Source organism: Pongo abelii, chromosome 15, assembly GCF_028885655.2.
Source record: "Pongo abelii isolate AG06213 chromosome 15, NHGRI_mPonAbe1-v2.0_pri, whole genome shotgun sequence".
Lineage (NCBI taxonomy): Eukaryota > Metazoa > Chordata > Mammalia > Primates > Hominidae > Pongo > Pongo abelii.
Window position 1 is genome coordinate 107,867,041 of NC_072000.2, and position 20,706 is coordinate 107,887,746.

At 41.4% G+C, this 20,706-nt stretch overlaps 1 protein-coding gene and 1 long non-coding RNA gene across 13 annotated transcripts in view; one reads left to right on the forward strand and one right to left on the reverse strand.

Moving 5' to 3' along the window:
• MARK3 (microtubule affinity regulating kinase 3) overlaps positions 1–20,706 on the forward strand; it is a 119,622-nt gene that overhangs the window by 40,715 nt on the left and 58,201 nt on the right. For all 12 annotated transcript variants that reach the window (XM_024231453.3, XM_024231455.3, XM_024231454.3 and 9 more), the window contains one exon: positions 4,070–4,123. In XM_024231453.3, the coding sequence (XP_024087221.1) occupies positions 4,070–4,123 (54 nt within the window). Of the gene's footprint in view, positions 1–4,069; positions 4,124–20,706 lie in introns of those variants that run through there.
• On the reverse strand, positions 1,887–18,979 carry LOC129049951 (uncharacterized). The gene is made up of 3 exons (XR_008513380.1): positions 18,884–18,979; positions 2,453–2,573; positions 1,887–2,335 (listed from the first exon to the last, which is right to left on the reverse strand). It is a non-coding gene; the product is annotated as an uncharacterized LOC129049951 (long non-coding RNA).

Below are 20,706 nucleotides of genomic sequence, written 5' to 3' on the forward strand. Positions count from 1 at the left end.
GGCCGAGGTGGGCGGATCACCTGAGGTCAGGAGTTCAAGACCAGCCTGGCCAACATGGCGAAAACCTGTCTCTACTAAAAAAATACAAAAATTAGCTGGGTGTGGTGGCACGCGCCCGTAATCCCAGCTACTTGGGGGAGGCCAAGGCATGAGAATTGCTCGAACCCGGGAGGCGGAGGTTGCAGTGAGCCAAGATCGTGCCACTGCACTCCAGCCTGGGCGACAGAGCAAGACCCTGTCTCAAGAGAAAAAAAAAAACACAGAATCAGAATCTTTGGAATAGTGACCGGATGCCGTGGCTCACGCCTGTAATCCTAGCACTTCAGGAGGCTGAGGTGGGCAGATCGCTTGAGCCCAGGAGTTTGAGACCAGCCTGGGTAACATAAGGAGACCTCATTTCTACAAAAAATTAGCTGGACATGGTGGCACGTGCCTATAGTTCCATCTACTCGGGAGGCTGAGGTGGGATGATCACCTGAGCCTGGGGAAGTCGAGGCTGCAATGAACGGTGATCATGTCACTGCACTCCACCCTGGACAACAGAGTGAGACCTCGTCTCAAAAAAAAAAAAAAAGAAAGAATCTTTAGAATAGGGGAGGATATTGAGCAGAACCATAAGAAACTAGTGATTAAGAGTCCGGGTGTGAAAATGGAAACCAGGTCTCAGGAGCTGAGAGAAGAGCTGGAAAGGCAGCATCTTTGATGGACTTGGCCATGAGGGGGGGGAAAGCAGAACGGAGGCCAGGAGAGAGTGTGTCTAAGGCTTTCTTTGGAATTGGGAGGTCCAGGTAAACCATTTAAAATTACTTACGAAGGTGAAGTTTCAGGAAAATTCATTCGACTTTGATTTATATAATTTTTAAAACCTCATTATCTGGTAAAACACCAGAAGCCCTGTTTCTTGGTTACTGATTATGAGTGTTCAAGGCCTCAGATCAACTCAGTATTTTATTTTTATTTATTTATTTATTTTGAGACGGAGTCTCGCTGTCTTGCCAGGCTGGGGTGCAGTGGCACGATCTTGGCTCACTGCAACCTCCACCTCCCAAATTCAAGCAATTCTCCTGCCTTAGCCTCCCGAGTAGCTGAGATTACAGGCCCATGCCACCATGCCCGGCTAATTTTTTGTATTTTTAGTAGAGATGGGGTTTCACTATGTTGGCCAGGCTGGTCTCGAACTCCTGACCTCAGGTGATCCATCCGCCTCCCAAAGTGCTGGGATTACAGGCATTAGCCACCGCACCTGGACAACTCAGCATTTATTGAGTACTCCTTTTGTACCAGTTAGGGCTATAAAGATGAATAAGGTGTCTTTTCCCCAGTTGAGATATGTATAAGACAGTTCGTGTTTGCCTATTTCAGTAGTCAGTATTTTCTTTCGCTTATTCAGTTTCCGCTGAAACTTATGTTTTCCAAATACAAAATTAGAATTCCAACTTTGCGTTTTTCAGGCGCACACACTCATTTACCCTCCACTCCTTCCCCAGTTCTGATTTGCTTCCTCCTAAAAATGGGGGTGATGGCCCATCCACTCCAGGGTCAGAATTGCTGGATGCCTTGTTGCAGTGATTTTTTCTGTAGCTCCTCTGGAGGTTATAGACTCATAGGGAATAAATAATGTGGTCAGGTGGAGGCTTTAGACCAAGTTAAGCAGGGTTTTTAAAACATGGTGTTAAGGTACATAATGCAGCCATTCTCAAAAGTATGGCATGGGGAGACCCCTGGAGGTTTTCTGAGACCCCTTTAAGGAGTCTGCAGAGTCAAAACTATTTTTGTGATACTAGTAAAACATTTGCTTTTTTTATTCTCTCTCTCACAAGTGTAGAGTGGAATTTTCCAGAGGTTACATGATGTGTGATATCACAACAGATTGAATATAGAAGCTTGTATGAAAATTTCATACAAATATATTATTTGTGTTATAATGGGCTTATTGTTATTTTGAAATCAATTGTTACTTTTTTTTTTTTTTTTTTTACAGTTTCTCAGTTTTTATTTGTATTATGGTAGATATTCATTGATACAACCCACATTTGGGGGAATCAGTAATCTTTAAAAGTGTAAAAGCGACCAAAAAGTGTGAGAATATTTGATGTAGAGAAACTCCAAGCTCATTCCCTGGACTTTGGCTGTAGATGCTTTCTGCAGGGGTGGGTCTTCTGGGCCTGTGTCCTGCAGGATGCCCAGTAGGAAGCACAGCCTCTTTGATCTTATGGGGGTGGGCTCACTTGCTGTTTTGGAGCTCAGGTGCAAAGCCGAGTTACTTGATATTCCCTGGTCATGGCAAAGCCTCTCTCCACTTTTCTTCCCTTCTATTGTCACTTCCATTCTTTTCCTGTAGTCCATAGAAATCATTTTTACGTGACAATGATGAGCTGACCAGAAGCTATAGAAGCTATAGTACTTCCTATTTCCTAATGGTTTTTAAAAACACTGGCTGGGGCATACTCACCCTTTCTGAACAAAGGCTGCTAGGTGACCCTTCTGTTGCCTCTCTGTATATTCACTTGGTTAGCCCACAGATTGGTTTGGACCTAATTCCCTTTCCTTCTTTAACTGCCCAAAGAGCTTTTCTATTTAAAAAAAAAAAAAAAGTTTTTAAAGTTTTCAGATTCAATACCCACCTATTTGTATGCTTACCCATCCCAGAGTCAGCTAAATTTAAAGTGTCAGTAAATTGTAAAGAAAAGATTTGCTACATTGCATATGTTTTTAGAAGTGCTTTCTGTGTATAATCTCTCTGTCCCTCTTTTTTTCTTGGTTTGGAGGAGGCTTTCCCCTTGTCTATAAGTAACTTAAATATAAAATGTTATAACAATAAGTTTATTAGTTTGAAGCCCCAATTTTCTTTTCTTTTTTTTCTTTTAAGTGAAAACAAGTTTATAAAAGAAGTAAAGAAACAGGCCAGGCGCTGTGGCTCACACGTGTAATCCTAGCACTTTGGGAAGCCAAGGCGGGTGGATCACGTGGGGTCAGAAGTTCGAGACCAGCCTGGCCAACATGGTGAAACCCCATCTCTACTAAAAATACAAAATTAGCCAGTCGTGGTGGTGCGCACCTGTAATCCCAGCTACTCCAGAGACTGAGGCAGGAGAAACTATGAAAACTTGGGAGATGGAGGTTGCAATGAGCCGAGATCATGTCACTGCTCTCCAGCCTGGGCAACAGAGGGAGACTGTTTCAAAAAAAAAAAGAAAAAGAAACAAAAGAATGGCTGCTCCATAGACAGAGCAGCAGTATCCGCTGCTTGACTGAGTCTACTTAACTTATAGTTATTTCTTGATTATAAACAAGGGGTGAATTATTCATGAGCTTTCTGGGAAAAGGGCAGAGATTTCCTGGAACTGAAGGTCCCTCCCCTTTTAGGGGACTATTTAGGGTAACTTCCCAAGGTTGCCGTGGCATTTGTAAACTGTCATGGTGGTGGTGGGAGTGTCTCTTAGCATGCTGATACATTATAATTAAAGTATAATGAGCAGTGAGGACGACCAGAGGTCACTTTTCATCGCCATCTTGGTTTTGGTGGGTTTTGGCCTGCTTCTTTACCACATCCTGTTCTATCAGCAGGGTCTTTGTGACCTGTATCTTCTGCCAAGCTCTTCCTATCTCACCCTGTGACTAAGAATGCCTAACCTCCTGGGAATGCAGCCCAGTAGATCTCAGACTTATTTTACCCAGCCCCTTTTCAAGATGGAGTTGCTCTGGTTCAAACACTTCTGACATATTTCCCCCCTCCCTTTTACAGGGGGACCCTTAATCCTTAAGAATTGTAGCGGGACAAAGATCATCTGTAACTTCTTCAAGCCAAATAGGGGTGATGATATTCCTGCCTATTAGGGTCTCTTGTATTTAGGGTAGGGAGAGGTTTAGTGAGAAAGCACTGGTATAGAAGCCCTTATTTTCAGTTGCACAATTTTATAAAATTACAATTGCTTATTGTAACCAGCTGAGTTTTAGGTTTTGCGGTTTGTTGCTTGCTTGCTTGCTTCTTAATGCCATATATCTTGGCATTTATCAGTCCATAATTACTAAATTCTTAAAATCCATAAATATTTTTTATTCTTTCTAGGTTGCAATAAAAATAATTGACAAAACTCAGTTGAATCCAACAAGTCTGCAAAAGGTAAGATTGGTTCAATGTCTAGTACTTTTTAAAAGATCGTCAGTGCTAATTGCCATCTAATCTGTCCCTTAAATACCTCAACTGTTATTTTATGTTTGATGCCATAAAGCTTCCTATTCCTCAAATGAATGCAACTTAATGTAGTATTTCATGAAAAATTGTTGGGTTATCTTCGGTCGGAGATTATTTTTAAATGTTCTTAACAGCACAAACTAAAGGCTGTGCTTTTTTTTGTACTTTTTTATTGATATAGTTGTACAAGGCTGTACTTTTTATTGAATATTCTTAATATTGACTAGAGTTTTTAAAAAATACAGTACAAAAATATTTTCATGTAATTGATATTGTGCAAATTTGTACCTTTCTTGTAGCTAATACTGAAAATTTTAAAGTGAACACTTTGGCTTCCTTAAACTCTTGACACACCACATCTGATTAAGGACTGATGATTAATATAAAAGGGAAATGTTAAAGTAAAACTGAAAGTGGAAAAGTGTGTTCATAAAGCAGTATTGCCATTGGTATCATTTAACGTAGATCAAGTCTTTGCCCTAGTGCCTTTTAGAATCACCTGGGCAGATTTTTGAAAGTCTTAACACTTACATAATAATGCCTAAGCAATTAGGTTGGGCCCAGGCATAGGTATTTCACTGGTAGAACATCAGCAAATAATTAATGATCTTCATAATAAAATCCTTCTAGTTGTTTTTAGCTTTGCAGAGTCTTTTTACATACTTCATTTGATTTCTGGATTTGACCTGTAGTAGTTGTGGGGGGTACAGAGACCATGAAATAGGGACAGGAAGTACTGAATTTCAGTCCTGGCTCTGCCACTTAGCCGAATATCTGACCTTGAGCAAGGCACTTAACTTTTCTGGACCTTGGGTTTCTCATCTTTAAAATGGAGATAATTTCATCTTCTTATGATGGATGTGAGTATTAATGAAATAATGCATATAAAAGGGCTTTATAAACTGCACAGCACTGTACAGTTGTGCGATATTTTGATAAGCGCAATGCTCTATATACATTTCTAATGTATTCCTCGTGGTTATTTATATCTTGGTAATTTTGAAGCCCTGTCCCTGTTTTGTGTGTGGGAGGTGGGGAGGGAGATAGACTTTCTCTGCACTAAAAATGTTATTTCAACAAGTGGTTCTTTGTGATCTGCAACCCATAATGGGCCTTAAGGCTTCTCAAGGTGGGCATGAAACATCTAAAAATTCCAGTCCTTTGTCCTGAAGAGTAAATTTTATCTATTTCCTTAAACTTCCATATCTTCACCTATCTAAGGATTTGGTACTAATAAATACGTTAGGGGTTAATAAAATGTGGTATTCATAACTAAAATTAATATACACGGATGTTTAATGAGGACTCTAATTATTATTCTATGATGTTACATACCTTCCACTATTCATGTGTACCTGGATATAATTGTAATCCTAACAGTTTTCCTGGAAAAATTTTTACGATGGTGTTGTATCAAGTTGCCTGCAGTTTTTCCTTCTTGTTTGCTTGCTTCCTTTATTCATTTTTTATTTTATTTTATTTTTTTGGTAATGATTTTTCATTGCTGCTCTTCGTTTATTATTTGTCACATCATTATCAGTTTAGTGCATGGTAGTTTGGTTAGCCCATTAGTGTGATTATGCATATTTGCATCTGAATTAATTTTGGCTTATAATAATAATTAAAACTTTAAGATTTGTTTTTGGTATTATTCAAGTATGAACCATTCACTGAAGACTTATTCTAAAGCCAGCTCTATCCCAAGTTAAATAACTTGATAAGTATATTTTCAGTTTATAGGGCATTGTTTAAAATTGTGTATATAACTTCATATGCTTATAAAGTAAAGTAGACGCATTTTACATACATTTGTTTCCAATTCTTTTTCACCAAGTATCTTACCCCCACCCCCCCATCTTCCCCCCATCTTCCTCCCCCCCCCCCCGAATTTTGCAACAATGTAGAATGTACCAGGCAACTTTGTCAGCCCCCTTTGCAGTCATTCTTGCGTCCTTTTTTCTTCCCAGCACCATTCATAGTTGTATCACACTTGCTTCAGGAACAGCTCTCTTAGATAGTGATTTAAAGCTGTGGAGCATGCCCTAGCAGCTAACATTCATCGTAAGGAACATTCTGCCATCAGCAGTGTGCAATCTGTTTTTACCACCACTACCGAAAAAGGTGGACTGGCTCATTCAGGCAGTATTTTAACAGTGAACACACATGTTAAAATATCGGTTTCATGATATTCAGGCTTGCATGCTGGGTCATGAACATTTACTAAATGCACATATAAGTAAACCTGAGTTGACTATGTTTGCAAATTGATATTATTTTCACAGATGAGTCTCTTCATTTTTCCTTTGTATTTTTGCAGCCATTGAATTAATAAACGTTAGATTCTGGTGAGAGATTTATTTTTCTCCATTGTTTTTGTACTTTTTTTTTTTTAAGAGATGGGTCTTGCTCTGTTGTCCAGGCTGGACTCGAACTCCTGGGCTTAAGCAGTCCTTCCACTTCAGCCTCCCAAGTAGCTGGGACTGCAAATGCACACCGCAGCATCTGGCTATATACCTTCCAATGTCTCACTACTATATCTGGAATACTATTCTATTCTTACACATCTTTTAGGTCAGTTTTGTGTTTGTTCGTTTGTTTTTGTTTTTGTTTTTTTGAGATGGAGTCTCGCTCTGTTGCCCAGGCTGGAGTGCAGTAGTGGAATCTGAGTTCACTGCAATCTCCCTCTGCCTCCCAAGTGGAGCAGTTCTTCTCCCTCAGCCTCCCAAGTGGCTAGGACTACAGGTGTACGCCACCACACCTGGCTAATTTTTGTATTTTTAGTAGATGCGGGGGTTTTGCCATGTCAGCCAGGCTGGTCTGGTCTCAAACTCCTGACCTCAGGTGATCCACCTGCCTCAGCCTCCACTTGCTGGGATTACACGTGTGAGCCACCATGCCCAGGCCAAGGTGGGCGGATCACTTGAGGTCAGGAGTTCGAGACCAGCCTGGTCAACATGGTGAAACCGCGTCTCTACTAAAAATACAAAAATTAGCTGCATGGTGGCACACGCCTATAATCCCAGCTTCTCAGGAGGCTGAGGCAGGAGAATTGCTTGAACCCAGGAGGCGACAGAGCAAGACTTTGTCTCAAAAAAAAAAACAAGAAATTTGTAACATGTAATGAAATAATTGATTTTTTGTAATGTATTTATGACAGCTGGTTAGCTAGCCAACCTTGAGCACATTCAGGGATGGAGACACACTCCTTCCCGTAGCATCTTGTTCCAGTGTTCAGTGGCTTTGCTATTAGAGCCTTTTTCCCCTTACTTCAGACTAGCATCTGTCTTCTAGAAACTTCTACAACACTGTTTACTATTTGTCATATGGAGTTATAGTCACTCCAAACATAACCAGCCCTTAGAAGTTGCTATTTTGGGTCTTGTTAATTTTCTCTTATGCAGAGTAAATCCCCTCAGCCTCCTTGGGTACTCCCACAGGAGTTTCGCTGAACAGAAACCTACTTTATTCCATACTTGGAATTGTTTTTTTTTCCCCCCCACCTGAATTTGTTTGATTCCTGCTAAAATTCATTTAATTGATTTTCTGCCTTAATTCCAGTCTTTTGGGGGATTTTGGAATAATGGGTCATTTGTATTAGCTGCTATGTAAATTGGATATGGATGTCTCCATCCAATTAAAATATTAAATAAGGCAAGAACAAGACTTTTCAATGGAGAATTCATCCAAGTTGATACTGCTGACCCAGTGTAAAGCATGTTTTGAGTAAGGTTTAACCACCATTCTTAAATCTAGACTTAGTAGGACAGGAAGGGAAATCCCTGTGTTTTTAAATTTTAATGAGATTTACAGAGGAAGAAAAAAGGGAACATTAAACACAAATATATGCAAAATACCCAGTAGGATTTATTAAAGCATTATTGACTATGGATTTCATCACGGTCTTTGTGGAGAAATCCTGCTTATACTCACCTCAATCTTCCTCCCTCCCTTCCTTCCATTGGCCTTATTGTGATTGTAAAATAGGGCAGCACTACATTCCATAAAATAGAATAAGTGTTCCTATGAGCTGAGCAGAAGTTGGCTTTAGAGACAGGCAAAGGCTGAAGAAGGCTGAGGCAGGCCAGGCACAATGGCTCACTCCTGTAATCCCAGCACTTTGGGAGCCTGAGGTGAGAGGATCACTTGAGCTCAGGAATTCGAGATCAGCCTAGGCAGCATAGAGAGACCTGTCTCTACCAAAAAAAAAAATTAAATAAATTAACCAGGTGTGGTGGTGTGTACCTGTAGTCCCAGCTACTTAGGAGGCTAAGATGGGAGGATCACTTGAGCCTAGAAGTTGGAGGCTGCAGTGAGCTATGATGGTGCCCCTGAATTCCAGCCTGGGCAACAGAGCAAGACCCTGTCTCAAAAAAAAAGCTGAAGCAAAGAACAAAGAGTGTATTGGTCCTTTCAGAGTTCCTTTTTTTTGTAAGGCAGGGACAGGGAAACAACAATAGACCACAATAGACTATACCACATAGAAAAGTAACCGATTAGTTAACATCAGGTTACTTCACACTACATTTTTTTCTGTAAGGATTAAAGCAGTAGGAACTTTATTATTGTGCCAATTGAAGTTTTTTCTTTTTTTTTTTTTTGAGACAGTCTCGCCCTGTGACCCAGGCTGGAGTGCAGTGGTGTGATCTCGGCTCACTGCAACCTCTGCCTCCCGGGTTCAAGAGATACTCCTGCCTCAGCCCCCTGAGTAGCTGGGACTACAGGTGCGTGCCACCACGCCTGGCTAATTTTTGTATTTTTAGTAGAGACAGGGTTTCACCATGTTGGTCAGACTGGTCTCCCAACTCCTGGCCTCAGGTGATGCTCCTGCCTCAGCCTCCCAAAGTGCTGGGATTACCAGCCTGAGCCACCGTGCTCAGCCAGGACAGTTTAAATCTTCAATCAGGGGCTGGACGCAGTGGCACACGCCAATAATGGCAGCACTTTGGGAGGCCGAGGCGGGTGGATCACCTGAGGCCAGGAGTTTGAGACCAGCCTGGCCAACATGGTGAAACTGCGTCTCTACTAAAAATACAAAAATTAGTTGGGCATGGTGGCATAGCCCCAGCTACCCAGTAGGCTGAGGCACAAGAATTGCTTGAACCTGGGAGGCGGAGGTTGCAGTGAGCCAAGATCACACCACTGCACTCCAGCCTGGGTGACAGGGCGAGACTCTGCCTCAAAAAATAAATAATAAACTATCCTGTTTGGGAAATTAGCTGTTATCTCCTTTTCTTCTGATTTCTAGGAAGGTCAGATAACAACTTAACTTAGGTTTGGGAATGTGGAACCTTAGTAGGGATTACTCCATTTTTAATTTTAACCTGGTTTCCTGGGGCCTAATGCAGGGGTTTAGTCCCAAACAATGGCTTCCTATAATTTTTATTTAACAATTCTTCCCTTTTGGTCAGGCTTTCACCTAGGTAAGAGTGTAACCAAAACCTAGGATATCCCTGCTGTTCTCAGTTGCCATCATTTTGGGTTTCACATTTCAGCATGCCATTGATGGGGTGTTCTCATTATTGTGTGTTTCTTTTGAGTTTTTGTTGTTCTAGCCAGAGAGAAACCATTTGACATCTGATAGGTGGCTACATGGAGACACTTAACACTCTGGGGGAGGATACAGCATACCAGAGAGACTACCATTATGACTATCATGAGGATCACACCAAGCATTTAGAGTATGCTCCTAAGCCAGGGTTTTTATGAACTAAATCAACTAAAATTGTATAGCCAAACAAGGAGTCTGCCAATTTTAACCAAGTGGTCCGCTCTACCATACCCAAATCGCAACGAGAAGTGTCATGAACTGCACAGATTCCTCCATGTTTAGTAGGCAGTCCAGCATTCCATGACCGGGCTAAGTATAAAGCAGGGAGTGCAAGTTACCCACAGAAGCTACTGACTGTGAAATTTTAGCTACAGCATGATCCTGCCAAAGTGAAAGAGGTAGGCATTAGTAAGGAAAAATTAAGAGGGGCAAAAGCCTTGTTATGAAGTCTTGTTGTTCTGACAGTCTTGGGAAAAGCTGTCCATAGCCTGCAGTCCACAACTTCTCATCCTGGTTCGCAGTTTGAATGTCTCTGGTTGTGGCATCTGGCATTCTGGTGAATTCTCTGTGTGGCCTACACATCAGGCATGAGACTCGAAATTTACATCAAGCTGTCAGCTTTGGTTTATAGGGCTTCTGAAATTGAGCAGCTCATTCTTCATTGGCAAGTTGTAGCCAGATATTAAAGAAAACTAGAAGAATTCAGAATCTAGTTCAGTCAGGAATAATCTTATCAGGTCATTTCTGGAAGTCATTTCTGTGAATTAATATTTTAGCAGCCTTTTTTGCTTCTAATTTCAAATTGGAAGGTATAGGGTTATTCATTGTGCCCCTCAAGCCTGGTCCACTCTGATACCCCTCAAGCACCAGACACCTACCCAGGAAGAGGGAGGCTGTTTTCTTTTTAAAGCTGGTATTTGCTTTGGAGCCACTGTTAGTGCTTAGAGCTCTGTAGCAGTAGCAGTAGTGGCCTTTTTTGGCGTCCTAGGGAATCTTGGTCATAGGATGTAGCAGGGAACCTTATAATTTGAAAGCAAGGAGAACCAGTTCATGCTCTTCATGTGGTCTGTCATGTAATGACTTTTACTGCTGCCATCACTGGGTTATTTTGGGCACTGTTGATTTGGTTTTCTTAAGCCAGTACTTTTCAACCCTTCCTGTGCATTAGAAACGTTTGTGGAGTTTGAAAAAAGCATATTTCCTTCACAGTACTTTCCTCCCTAGAGGTCCTATCTTGGCGGGTCTAGAGATGTGGTATCTCAATACACACCCCAGATGAGAATGGCTCCTAGTCTGCCTTCAGTTTCCTCCAAAGTTCTTAATTTCTCTCTTCTTGCAATTTTACTTATTTTTTTTTATTTATTTACTTTTTTGAGACGGAGTCTCGCTCTTTCGCCCAGGCTGGAGTGCAGTGGTGCAATCTCAGCTCACTGCAAGCTCTGCCTCCCGGGTTCATGCCATTCTCCTGCCTCAGCCTCCCGAGTAGCTGGGACTACAAGCGCCCGCCACCACGCCCGGCAAATTTTTTGTATTTTTAGTAGAGACAGGGTTTCACCGTGTTAGCCAGGATGGTCTCAATCTCCTGACCTCGTGATCTGCCCGCCTCGGCCTCCCAAAGTGCTGGGATTACAGGCGTGAGCCACCGTGCCCGGCCTATTTATTTTTTATTGATTGAGTGATTGATTGATGGGGTCTTGTCCTGTTGCCCAGGATGGAAGGTAGCAGCAAGACCAGAGCTTACTGCAGCCTTGAATTCCTGGACTCAAGTATCTTTCCACCTCAGCCTCCTGAGGTAGCTGGGACTATAGGCGCGCACCACCACACCCAACTAAAGTAACCTATTTTATTTATTTATGAGATGGAGCCTCCCTCTCTTGGCCAGGCTGGAGTGCAGTGGTGCCATCTCGGCTCACTGCAACCCCTGCCTCCCGAGTTCAAGTGATTCTCCTGCCTCAGCCTCCCAAGTAGCTGGGATTACAGGCACCCGCTGCCACACCCAGCTAATTTTTGTATTTTTAGTAGAGACAGGGTTTCACCATGTTGGCCAGGCTGGTCTCGAACTCCTGACCTCAAGTGATCCACCCACTTCGGCCTCCCAAAGTGCTGAATTACAGGTGTGGCCACCGTGCCTGGCAAAGTAACCTATTTTAAAGATGACCCCTTCCCCAAATATTCTAAGTTTCATAGACAGCTGCTACTGCCACTGCCACTGCTGAATATTTTCTCCCTCTCTGGAACTCTTCCTAGGAATGCCTTAGTACCCAGTTCCTGGCCTCCTTTCTCTTTGGGTGAAGCACAAGTTATTTTGGAAATCCTTTTCATTGAACAACTCTTTTCATCTTTTTCTTTTCTTTCTTTTTTTTTTTTTTTTTTAAACTACCTTTCTCTTTCATTTTCTTATACTGACTTTTCAGGCTGTTAACAACAGTAGTAACCACTGTAAAAATAGTTGTTACAGTCTTGCCTGTTATTTAAAATCCAGTGTCTGCATTCACATCAGTGTCATAAATCTGATAAATTAATACAAATAGGAGATGGCAAATGAAATCCAAGACAGGCACTTCTTATATTGATTGATTGATTTGATTGAGACTGGGTCTTACTTTGTAGCCCAAGCTGAAGTGCAGTGTCATGATCATAGCTCACTGCAGCCTGGAACTTCTGGGCTTAAGCAATCCTCCCGTCTTGGCCTCCCAAAGCCCTGGGATTATAGGCATGAGTCGTCACCACCCCCCAGCCTGATTATACATATTTAAAATATTGAGAATAGACCGGGCATGGTGGCTCACTCCTGTAATCCCAGCACTTTGGGAGGCCCAGGTGGGTGGGATCACCTGAGGTCAGGAATTCAAGACTAGCCTGACGAACATGGTGAAACCCTTTCTCTACTAAAAATACAAAAAAGTTAGCCAGGTGTGGTGGCGCATGCCTGTAATCCCAGCTACTCGGGAGGCTAAGGCAGGAGACTCACTTGAACCCAGGAGACGGAGGTTGCAGTGAGCCAAGATGGCACTGCTGCACTCCAGCCTGGGCAACAAAAGAGAAACTCTGTGGGAAAAAAAAAAAAAAAAAAAAATTGAGAATAAAAATGTATATATGCTTGTTTATTTTTAGATTTCAAAAGAGATAGACGAAATAGAAAAAGATATGGCTTTCAGTATTGTTGCTTCTTTATTCCTTATAAACTTTTAAATTTCTTGCCAGACTTATTTTTGTTTTGGCAAGAAATAATACAGATTGATATTTAGAATACATTATAAACTCGGGAGGCTGAGGCAGGAGAATGGTGTGAACCCAGGAGGCGGAGCTTGCAGTGAGCAAGATCGCGCCACTGTACTCCATCCTGGGTGACAGAGTGAGACTCTGTCTCAAAAAAAAAAAAAAAAAAAAGAATACATTATAAACTGAGAATAGTAGAGTGTATTTTAGAGATTGATTGTTTGTTTTTAGAATGGAGGTCTCACTATCTTGCCCAAGCTGGTCTCAGACTCCTGGGTTCAAGCATCCTCCTTCCGAGGATTCCAGTCTGTCTTCCAAGGAGCTGGGATTACAGGCACACGCCACCATACCCAGCTAAAGTATATTTTTCATTGTACCAAGGACTCATTATGCTATTTTAGAAAAGTCACTAAGGAACCAAGTATTTTAAGTGGGTTAAACTTAGAGCATAGCCTGGACCCATTTGCAGAAAATATAAACTTGGGTACAAATTAGGCCTTTGTGAGAGAATTATAACAGTAACATCAGCCAGAATCACAAACACATGTCAGGAGTTTATTGTGTGCCAGGTGCTGTTCCATGCACTCTGTATGTCAAGCATCCTTTCATTGTAGAGGTGACAGGGTCAGGGAGGTCAACTTACCTAGACTCAGTGAGTGGTACAGCTGGGTTGGGATTAGGTAGTGTATAGCTCCTGGTCAAATTCTACACACACTTTATCTTATATCATTGCGTGTGCTTTTCACAACAGTCCTGTGAAGCAGTTGTTTTCTTTTTTTTTTTTTTTTTTTGAGACAGAGTTTTGCTCTTGTTGCCCAGGCTGGAGCACAATGGCGTGATCTCAGCTCACCGCAACCTCCACCTCCCTGGTTCAAGTGATTGCCCTGCCTCAGCCTCCCAAGTAGCTGGGATTACAAGCACCCACCACCACACCCAGCTAATTTTTTTGTATTTTTAGTAGAGACGGGGTTTCTCCATGTTGGTCAGGCTGGTCTGGAACTCCCAACCTCAGGTGATCCACCTGCCTCAGCTTCCCAAAGTGCTGGGATTACAGGCGTGAGCCACCACGTCAGGCTGAAGTAGCTGTTTTCAAAATCTGTCTTATAGATTAGTAGGTTAAAGCTCTCAAGATTTTGTGGTTTGTTCACTCATCCAGTAAATAAGGGACTGAACTAGCCTTAGAACCTAAATTTATAACATCAAATAGCTTTCTTTGCATAAATTCCCTTGGAGCCAGTCATTCATAGTAATTTCCATATGGGAAGGATAACAAAGGAACATATGGAAATTCAGCTTGCATGTGGTAGATACCTAGTAAAATCTGATAAGTTAATTTTGTTAGTACCAAATTCATTTTAACACTAAATTAATTTTTCCTGATGTTGCTCTGATTCTAGGAATCTTGACCACCAGAACCTTGAGTTTGGGAGATGGGAAAATTCTTAGTTTGTCTTTGAAATATTTGATCATAAAAACCACATTATTGGCCAGGCGTGGTGGCTCAAGCCTGTAATCCCAGCACTTTGGGTGACCAAGGCAGGCAGATTGCTGAGCTCAGGAGTTCAAGACCAGCCTGGGCAACATGGCAAAAGCCTGTCTCTACATACAGAAATTAGCCAGATGTGGTGGTGCACACCTGTAGTCCTAGCTACTTGGGGGGCTGAGGTTGGAGGATTGCTTGAGCCCGGGAGGTCGAGGCTGCAGTGAACCATGTTCATGCCACTGCATTCCAGCTTGGGTGACAGAGCAAGACTCCATCCCTAATTAAAAAAAAAAAAAAAAAAGCACACACATTGTTGCTACTCTTATTTTACATTTTTAGAAAACTGCTTTGTTGTATTATTCAGCTAAAGCTAAGCAATTTTTTAAAATTTAGTTTTTAATTTTTATTAAATACTGACTACATACAAAAGAATTTTCTGTGTTTAGCATATAAATATGTATATGAGATGAGCACCCTTATACTACCTGCTTCAAGAAATAGATCTTCAGCCATACCTTTAAATCAGTGTCATATTATGCCCCTCCTCAACCTGATTCCCCTTCTTCATTGCCCACCTACTGGGTAACCACTAACAAGGATTTTGTGTTATTATTTTCTTGCTTTGTCCGTATAATTTTACCACATATGGATCCCTCATCAATGTAGTGTAAAGGTTTTTTTGTCTGTTTTTTGTTTCTTTTGTTTTCGTTTGTTTGTTTGTTTGTTTGTTTGAAACTGAGTCTTGCACTGTCTCCCAGGCTGGAGTGTAATAGTGCGATCTCAGGTCACTGTAACCTCTGCCTCCCAAGTTCAAGCAATTTTCGTGCCTCAGTCTCCTGAGTAGCAGGGATTACAGGCGTGCGCCACCACACCCAGCTAATTTTTGTATTTTTAGTAGAGACTAGGTTTCACCAAGTTGGCCAGGCCGGTCTTGAACTCCTGACCTCAAGTGATCCACCCACCTCGGCCTCCCAAAGTGCTGGAATTACAGGCGTGAGCCACCGCACCCCGCCAATGTAGTGTAAAGTTTAAAAAATTGTATAAATGGACTCATGCTATGTGTATTCTCCTATTGGCTTTTGCTTTGATTCTTTTTTTTTTTTTTTTTTGAGACGGAGTTTCACTCTTGTTACCCAAGCTGGAGTACAGTGGCGTGATCTCAGCACTGGAGCCTCTGCTTCCTGGATTCAAGTGATTCTCCTGCTTCAGCTTCCAAAGTATCTGGGATTACAGGCATGCACCACTACACCCAGCTAATCTTTGTATTTTTAGTAGAGACAGGTTTTCACCACGTTGGCCAGGCTGGTCTCAAACTCCTGACCTCAAGTGATCCGCCCACCTCAGCCTCCCAGAGTGCTGGGATTACAGGTGTGAACCACCATGCCCAGCCGCTTTTGCTTTCTTTTACCTACGTTGTGTTCCATGTTGAGGTATTTTGCTGTAATTCACCTTCACTGCTATGTCCATTTTCAAGAATATATAGTACCCCATTATGTGAATATGCCACTCTGTATTTATTCTGTGATTCAGAGACATTTGGATTGCTTTTTGTATTGCAAACATGACTGCTGTGAATTGTCCTCTGTGTGTCCTGGCACACTTGTGAAGTTTCTTAAATATATATACTTAGAATTCTTGTGTCACAGAGTCTGTCTGCACATCCTCCTTATTCATTAGAGAAGGCCAAATTATTTTCAGAGCAGGTGTGCTAATTTATATTTCCATCGGTAGTGTGTAAGAGAGCACAAGTAATGTAGCATCCTCATCAAAATTTGATTTTCTCTGATTTTTTAAAATTTGTGCCATCACAGGATAATTGCTTGAACCCGGGAGGTGGAGGTTGCAGTGAGCTGAGATTGCGCCACTGCACTCCAGCCTGGCGACAGAGCGAGACTGCGTCTCAAAAAAACAAAAAATTTGTGCTATCAGTTTGATAAATATAAAAGTGATATTTAGCCAGGCATGGTGGCTTCTTCCTGAAATTCCAGCACTTTGGGAGCCTGAGATGGGAAGATCTCTCGAAGCCAGGAGTTCAAGACCAGCCTGGGCAACAGAGCCAGACTCTGTATCTACAAAAAGATTTTTTTTTTTTTTAATTATCTGGGCATGGTGGCACATAGCTGTGGTCTCAGATAATTGGGAGGCTGAGGATTGATTAAGCCCAGGAGTTTACAGCTGCAGTGAGCTGTGATTGCACCACTGCACTCCAGCAAGGGTAACAGAGCAAGAGCCTCTCTTAAAAAAAAAGAAAGAAAAATCTCATTGTGGTTTTAATGTAACATTTTCCTAATTACTGATGAGGTCATGCATCTTTTCATATTTAGGTTTTTTGTTTCTTCTGTGAAGTACCTACTCATCTTTTGTTTAATTTCTAGTGGATTTTTTCTTAGTTATTTTAGGATATCATTATATATCATGGATACTATTATATATGTGGCACATACCTTCTACTTGATGGTATATCTTCACTCTCTTGATATTGTCTCTCAATAGCAGAGGCTCCTAATTTTAAAGCAGTTAAATTTATCAGTCTTTTTTTTTAATATGCTTTGCACTTCTTGTGTCTTCTTTTTTTTTTTTTTTTTTCTTTTTGAGACGGAGTTTCACTCTGTCACCCAGGCTGGAGTGCAGTGGCGCGATCTCAGCTCACTGCAAGCTTCGCCTCTCGGGTTCACGCCATTCTCCTGCCTCAGCCTCCCGAGTAGTTGGGACTACAGGTGCCCGCCATCATGCCTGGCTAATTTTTTTTTGTATTTTTAGTAGAGACGGGGTTTCACCGTGTTATCCAGGATGGTCTCGATCTCCTGACCTCGTGATCCACCCACCTTGGCTTCCCAAAGTGCTGGGATTACAGGCGTGAGCCCCCACGTCCGGCCTTTTTTGTGTCTTCTTTAAGAAATTCTTCTCTATCTGGGGTCATAAACATATTTTTCTCTGTTGTCTTCACGTGTTTAAAGTAATCTTTAAGCCACCAGCAGTCATATGTTACGAGGTAGGGATCCAGTTTCATGGTTTTTCGTATGTATAATCACTTGCTGCCTCACCTCTCCTTTCTTTGCTGATCTGCATCGTGGACAGAGTCTGCATGTCTACACACACACTTTGTTCTTCAGAAGTGGTTATTCTGGTTCACTTAACAATTGCCATTTGAAAAGCAATTATTTTTATTTTTTTTCATATTTTTAAATTTTATTTTTAATGATAGGACACCAATGATAACCAGAACCCCAAAATACATAGGTGAAAATCTGAGCTAAATTAATAGAAACACAGGCATGACAGAGAAGACTTTATCACTTAACTCTCTTAGGCCATTCATTAATTACACAGTAAGCAGGGAAAAAAGGTACATATCTTAGTATACAGCACCTCCATGGCCAGGTGCGGTGGCTCACACCTGTAATCCCAGCACTTTGGGAGGCCGAGGCGGGCAGATCACGAGGTCAGGAGACCATCCTGGTGAACACGGTGAAACCCCGTCTCTACTAAAAAATACAAAAAAATTAGCTGGGCATGGTGGCGGGCGCCTGTAGTCCTAGCTACTCGGGAGGCTGAGGCAGGAGAATGGTGTGAACCCAGGGGGGTGGAGCTTGCAGTGAGCGGACGTCGTGCCATGCACTCCAGCCTGGGTGACTGGAGTGACTCCGTCTCAAAAAAAAGAAAAAATACAGCACTTCCATTAGCCCATATTATAGCTGTTTTAATCCCCTTTTCAGAATACCTAACAGCTGTGTGCTAGGATATTATTGTCATAACTATTCCAATGTGTGATGACTATGAAGTATATTATTTTCTCAGAGTTGGGCAATACATAACATTTGAATAAGCCAGACTAACATCTTTCTAGGCTATAGTTCTAATGTAGAGCAATAAAAATAGAACCAAACCAAAATATACAAACATGTGGAACCTAAAACACACAGAATCCTTGGATCAAAGAAAAATTGCAGACAAAAATTGCAGTATATCTAGAAATTAATCATAATAAGCTGTGTGTCAGAACCTATGTAATACTGCTTTTTGGTGCTCTGGGAAATTTGTAGCCTTAAACACATTATTAAACAAGAATGACAAGGAATGCATTAAACATTAAACTAATAGTTTAGAAAAGGGAACAAAATAAATCTCAGGAATAAATAATAATGTAAGGAGTTAGTAAAGCTAAAGGCAGAAAATAATGAGTTTGAAAACAGTAGAAATGGTAAATCCAAAACTTTGGTGGGTCCCCCCACCCCGGCCCAGGCAGTGAGAAGAGAGGCAATGAAATAGATAAGCTACTAGGTGTTGCCAGGGGGAAGGGAGAGAAAACACAGACAAATGAGGGGGAAATACCAGATACTGAAGAATTTAAATTATTATAAAGGAACCTTTTCTACAACTCTGAAAAATGTTAGAATATCCAAAGAAATTGATAATTTTCTAGGAAAACATGACTTACCAAAATTAACTCTAGAAAAGAATCAATACACATCAGTAACAACAGAAGTTGAGAAAGTAGTTAAAATATTGCCAAACCTGGAATTCATGATTGAATTCTTTGAGATCTACTGTGAGTACATTCTCTGCCTCTGTTCAGCTGTTCCAGAACTTAAGAAGAGGAACTTCCAAATTCTTTTCTCAAATTCAGAAACATTGTTATTGAAATATATTGGAAACAGGAAAGAAAACTACAGTTCAGTTTCACTTATATCCATTCTAAACTTGGGAATTAAAAATATTAGCATATAGGACTAAATACTGGTACATTTATCTTTGTTTCCCCAAAGATTCACTAAATGATGATAAAGGAATTAAAAAGGAGGGGAAAAGAGTCCAGGAATTGAGTACTGAGGCATTCTCAGGAAGAACCCCAAGAGAGGGAGGAGATACCCAGCCGTCACAGTGGAAGTCGTCTTTGAGACTTAGAGCGTCTGGGGAAGGGGTCGTCTTTAAAATAGGTTACCTACCTAGCACTTGGGAGACCAGACCAGCCTGTGGCAACCAGTGACATCAGTTCCTTTGAGTCCTTCCAGAGATACTCTGTATATTAAGAAGCAATTTTTTTTTTCCTTTTTTACACAAATGCATTTTCTTGAAAATTCTTTCTCATGAACTTTGCCAGCCTCTCTGTCTTGGTTTGTCTGAGAGGGCCTTTGATGCACTCTTCCATTTAGGTGCTGTGGTAGTTGAGGCAAAGGGACAGTTTCTGTAGAGTGATGAGGGAGTGACTTAGGTGGCCTGGTCTTCTGTCCCTTATCTGTGTATCTGGAGAAGGGAGCCTGAACACCTTCATTGTGATGGTTTAGATCAGTTTTATGTCTGTAACCCCCGTGTTCTCTTTCACATACTCATTTTACTTTCATATTGGTTGGTAAAATTGTCTTTTTTTTTTTTTTAACTAGAGACTAAAATTCTCTCTCTCTCTTTTTTCTACTTGTCAAAAGGTAAAATTTTATTTTTCCAGTGGTAATACTTGACAACCCCCAGGTCCTGGCTATTGGGACATGTTTCTTTACTTCTCTGATACCATAGATTTAGTATCCTTGATATCCCCATTGCCAGGATTCCAAATCTTTGCCTTCAGAGGTATTTATTCTCCTCTTGTGTGCCAGTTCCATAGAGGATGTATAGATGTGAAAATGTGTAGAGGATATAGATTGATCAGTAAGGAGAGAATTCTTTCAATTTATACGTTTCTATGTAATTTGATTTCTTTTTTCCAACTAACGTCTATTTAAGATTGAAAAGGGAATGTGGAGAAATAAGTTGTATTAAGATAGTAGAAATAGGCTGGGCGCGGTGGCTCACGCCTGTAATCCCAGCACTTTGGGAGGCCGAGGCGGGCGGATCACGAGGTCAGGAGATCGAGACCATCCTGGATAACACGGTGAAACCCCGTCTCTACTAAAAATACAAAAATTAGCTGGACGTGATGGCGGGCACCTGTAGTCCCAGCTACTCGGGAGGCTGAGGCAGGAGAATGGCGTGAACCTGGGAGGCGGAGCTTTCAGTGAGCCGAGATGGCGCCACTATACTCCAGCCTGGGCGACAGAGTGAGACTCCATCTCAAAAAAAAAAAAGATAGTAGAAATAAGGTGAGTTTCTCTTATTTAAATGGCCTTTTACGATTACAAAACTTTAAAATTTTTCTGGTATAGTCCTTATAGGGACTTTCCTTAAAGTTCACATTTGCCTTTCAATACATTATTCCTATCCAAATTTAACTATCTTTGGTCATCAGATTCAGAGATTATGAAGTCTCTGGCATTTTTATCTCACTTG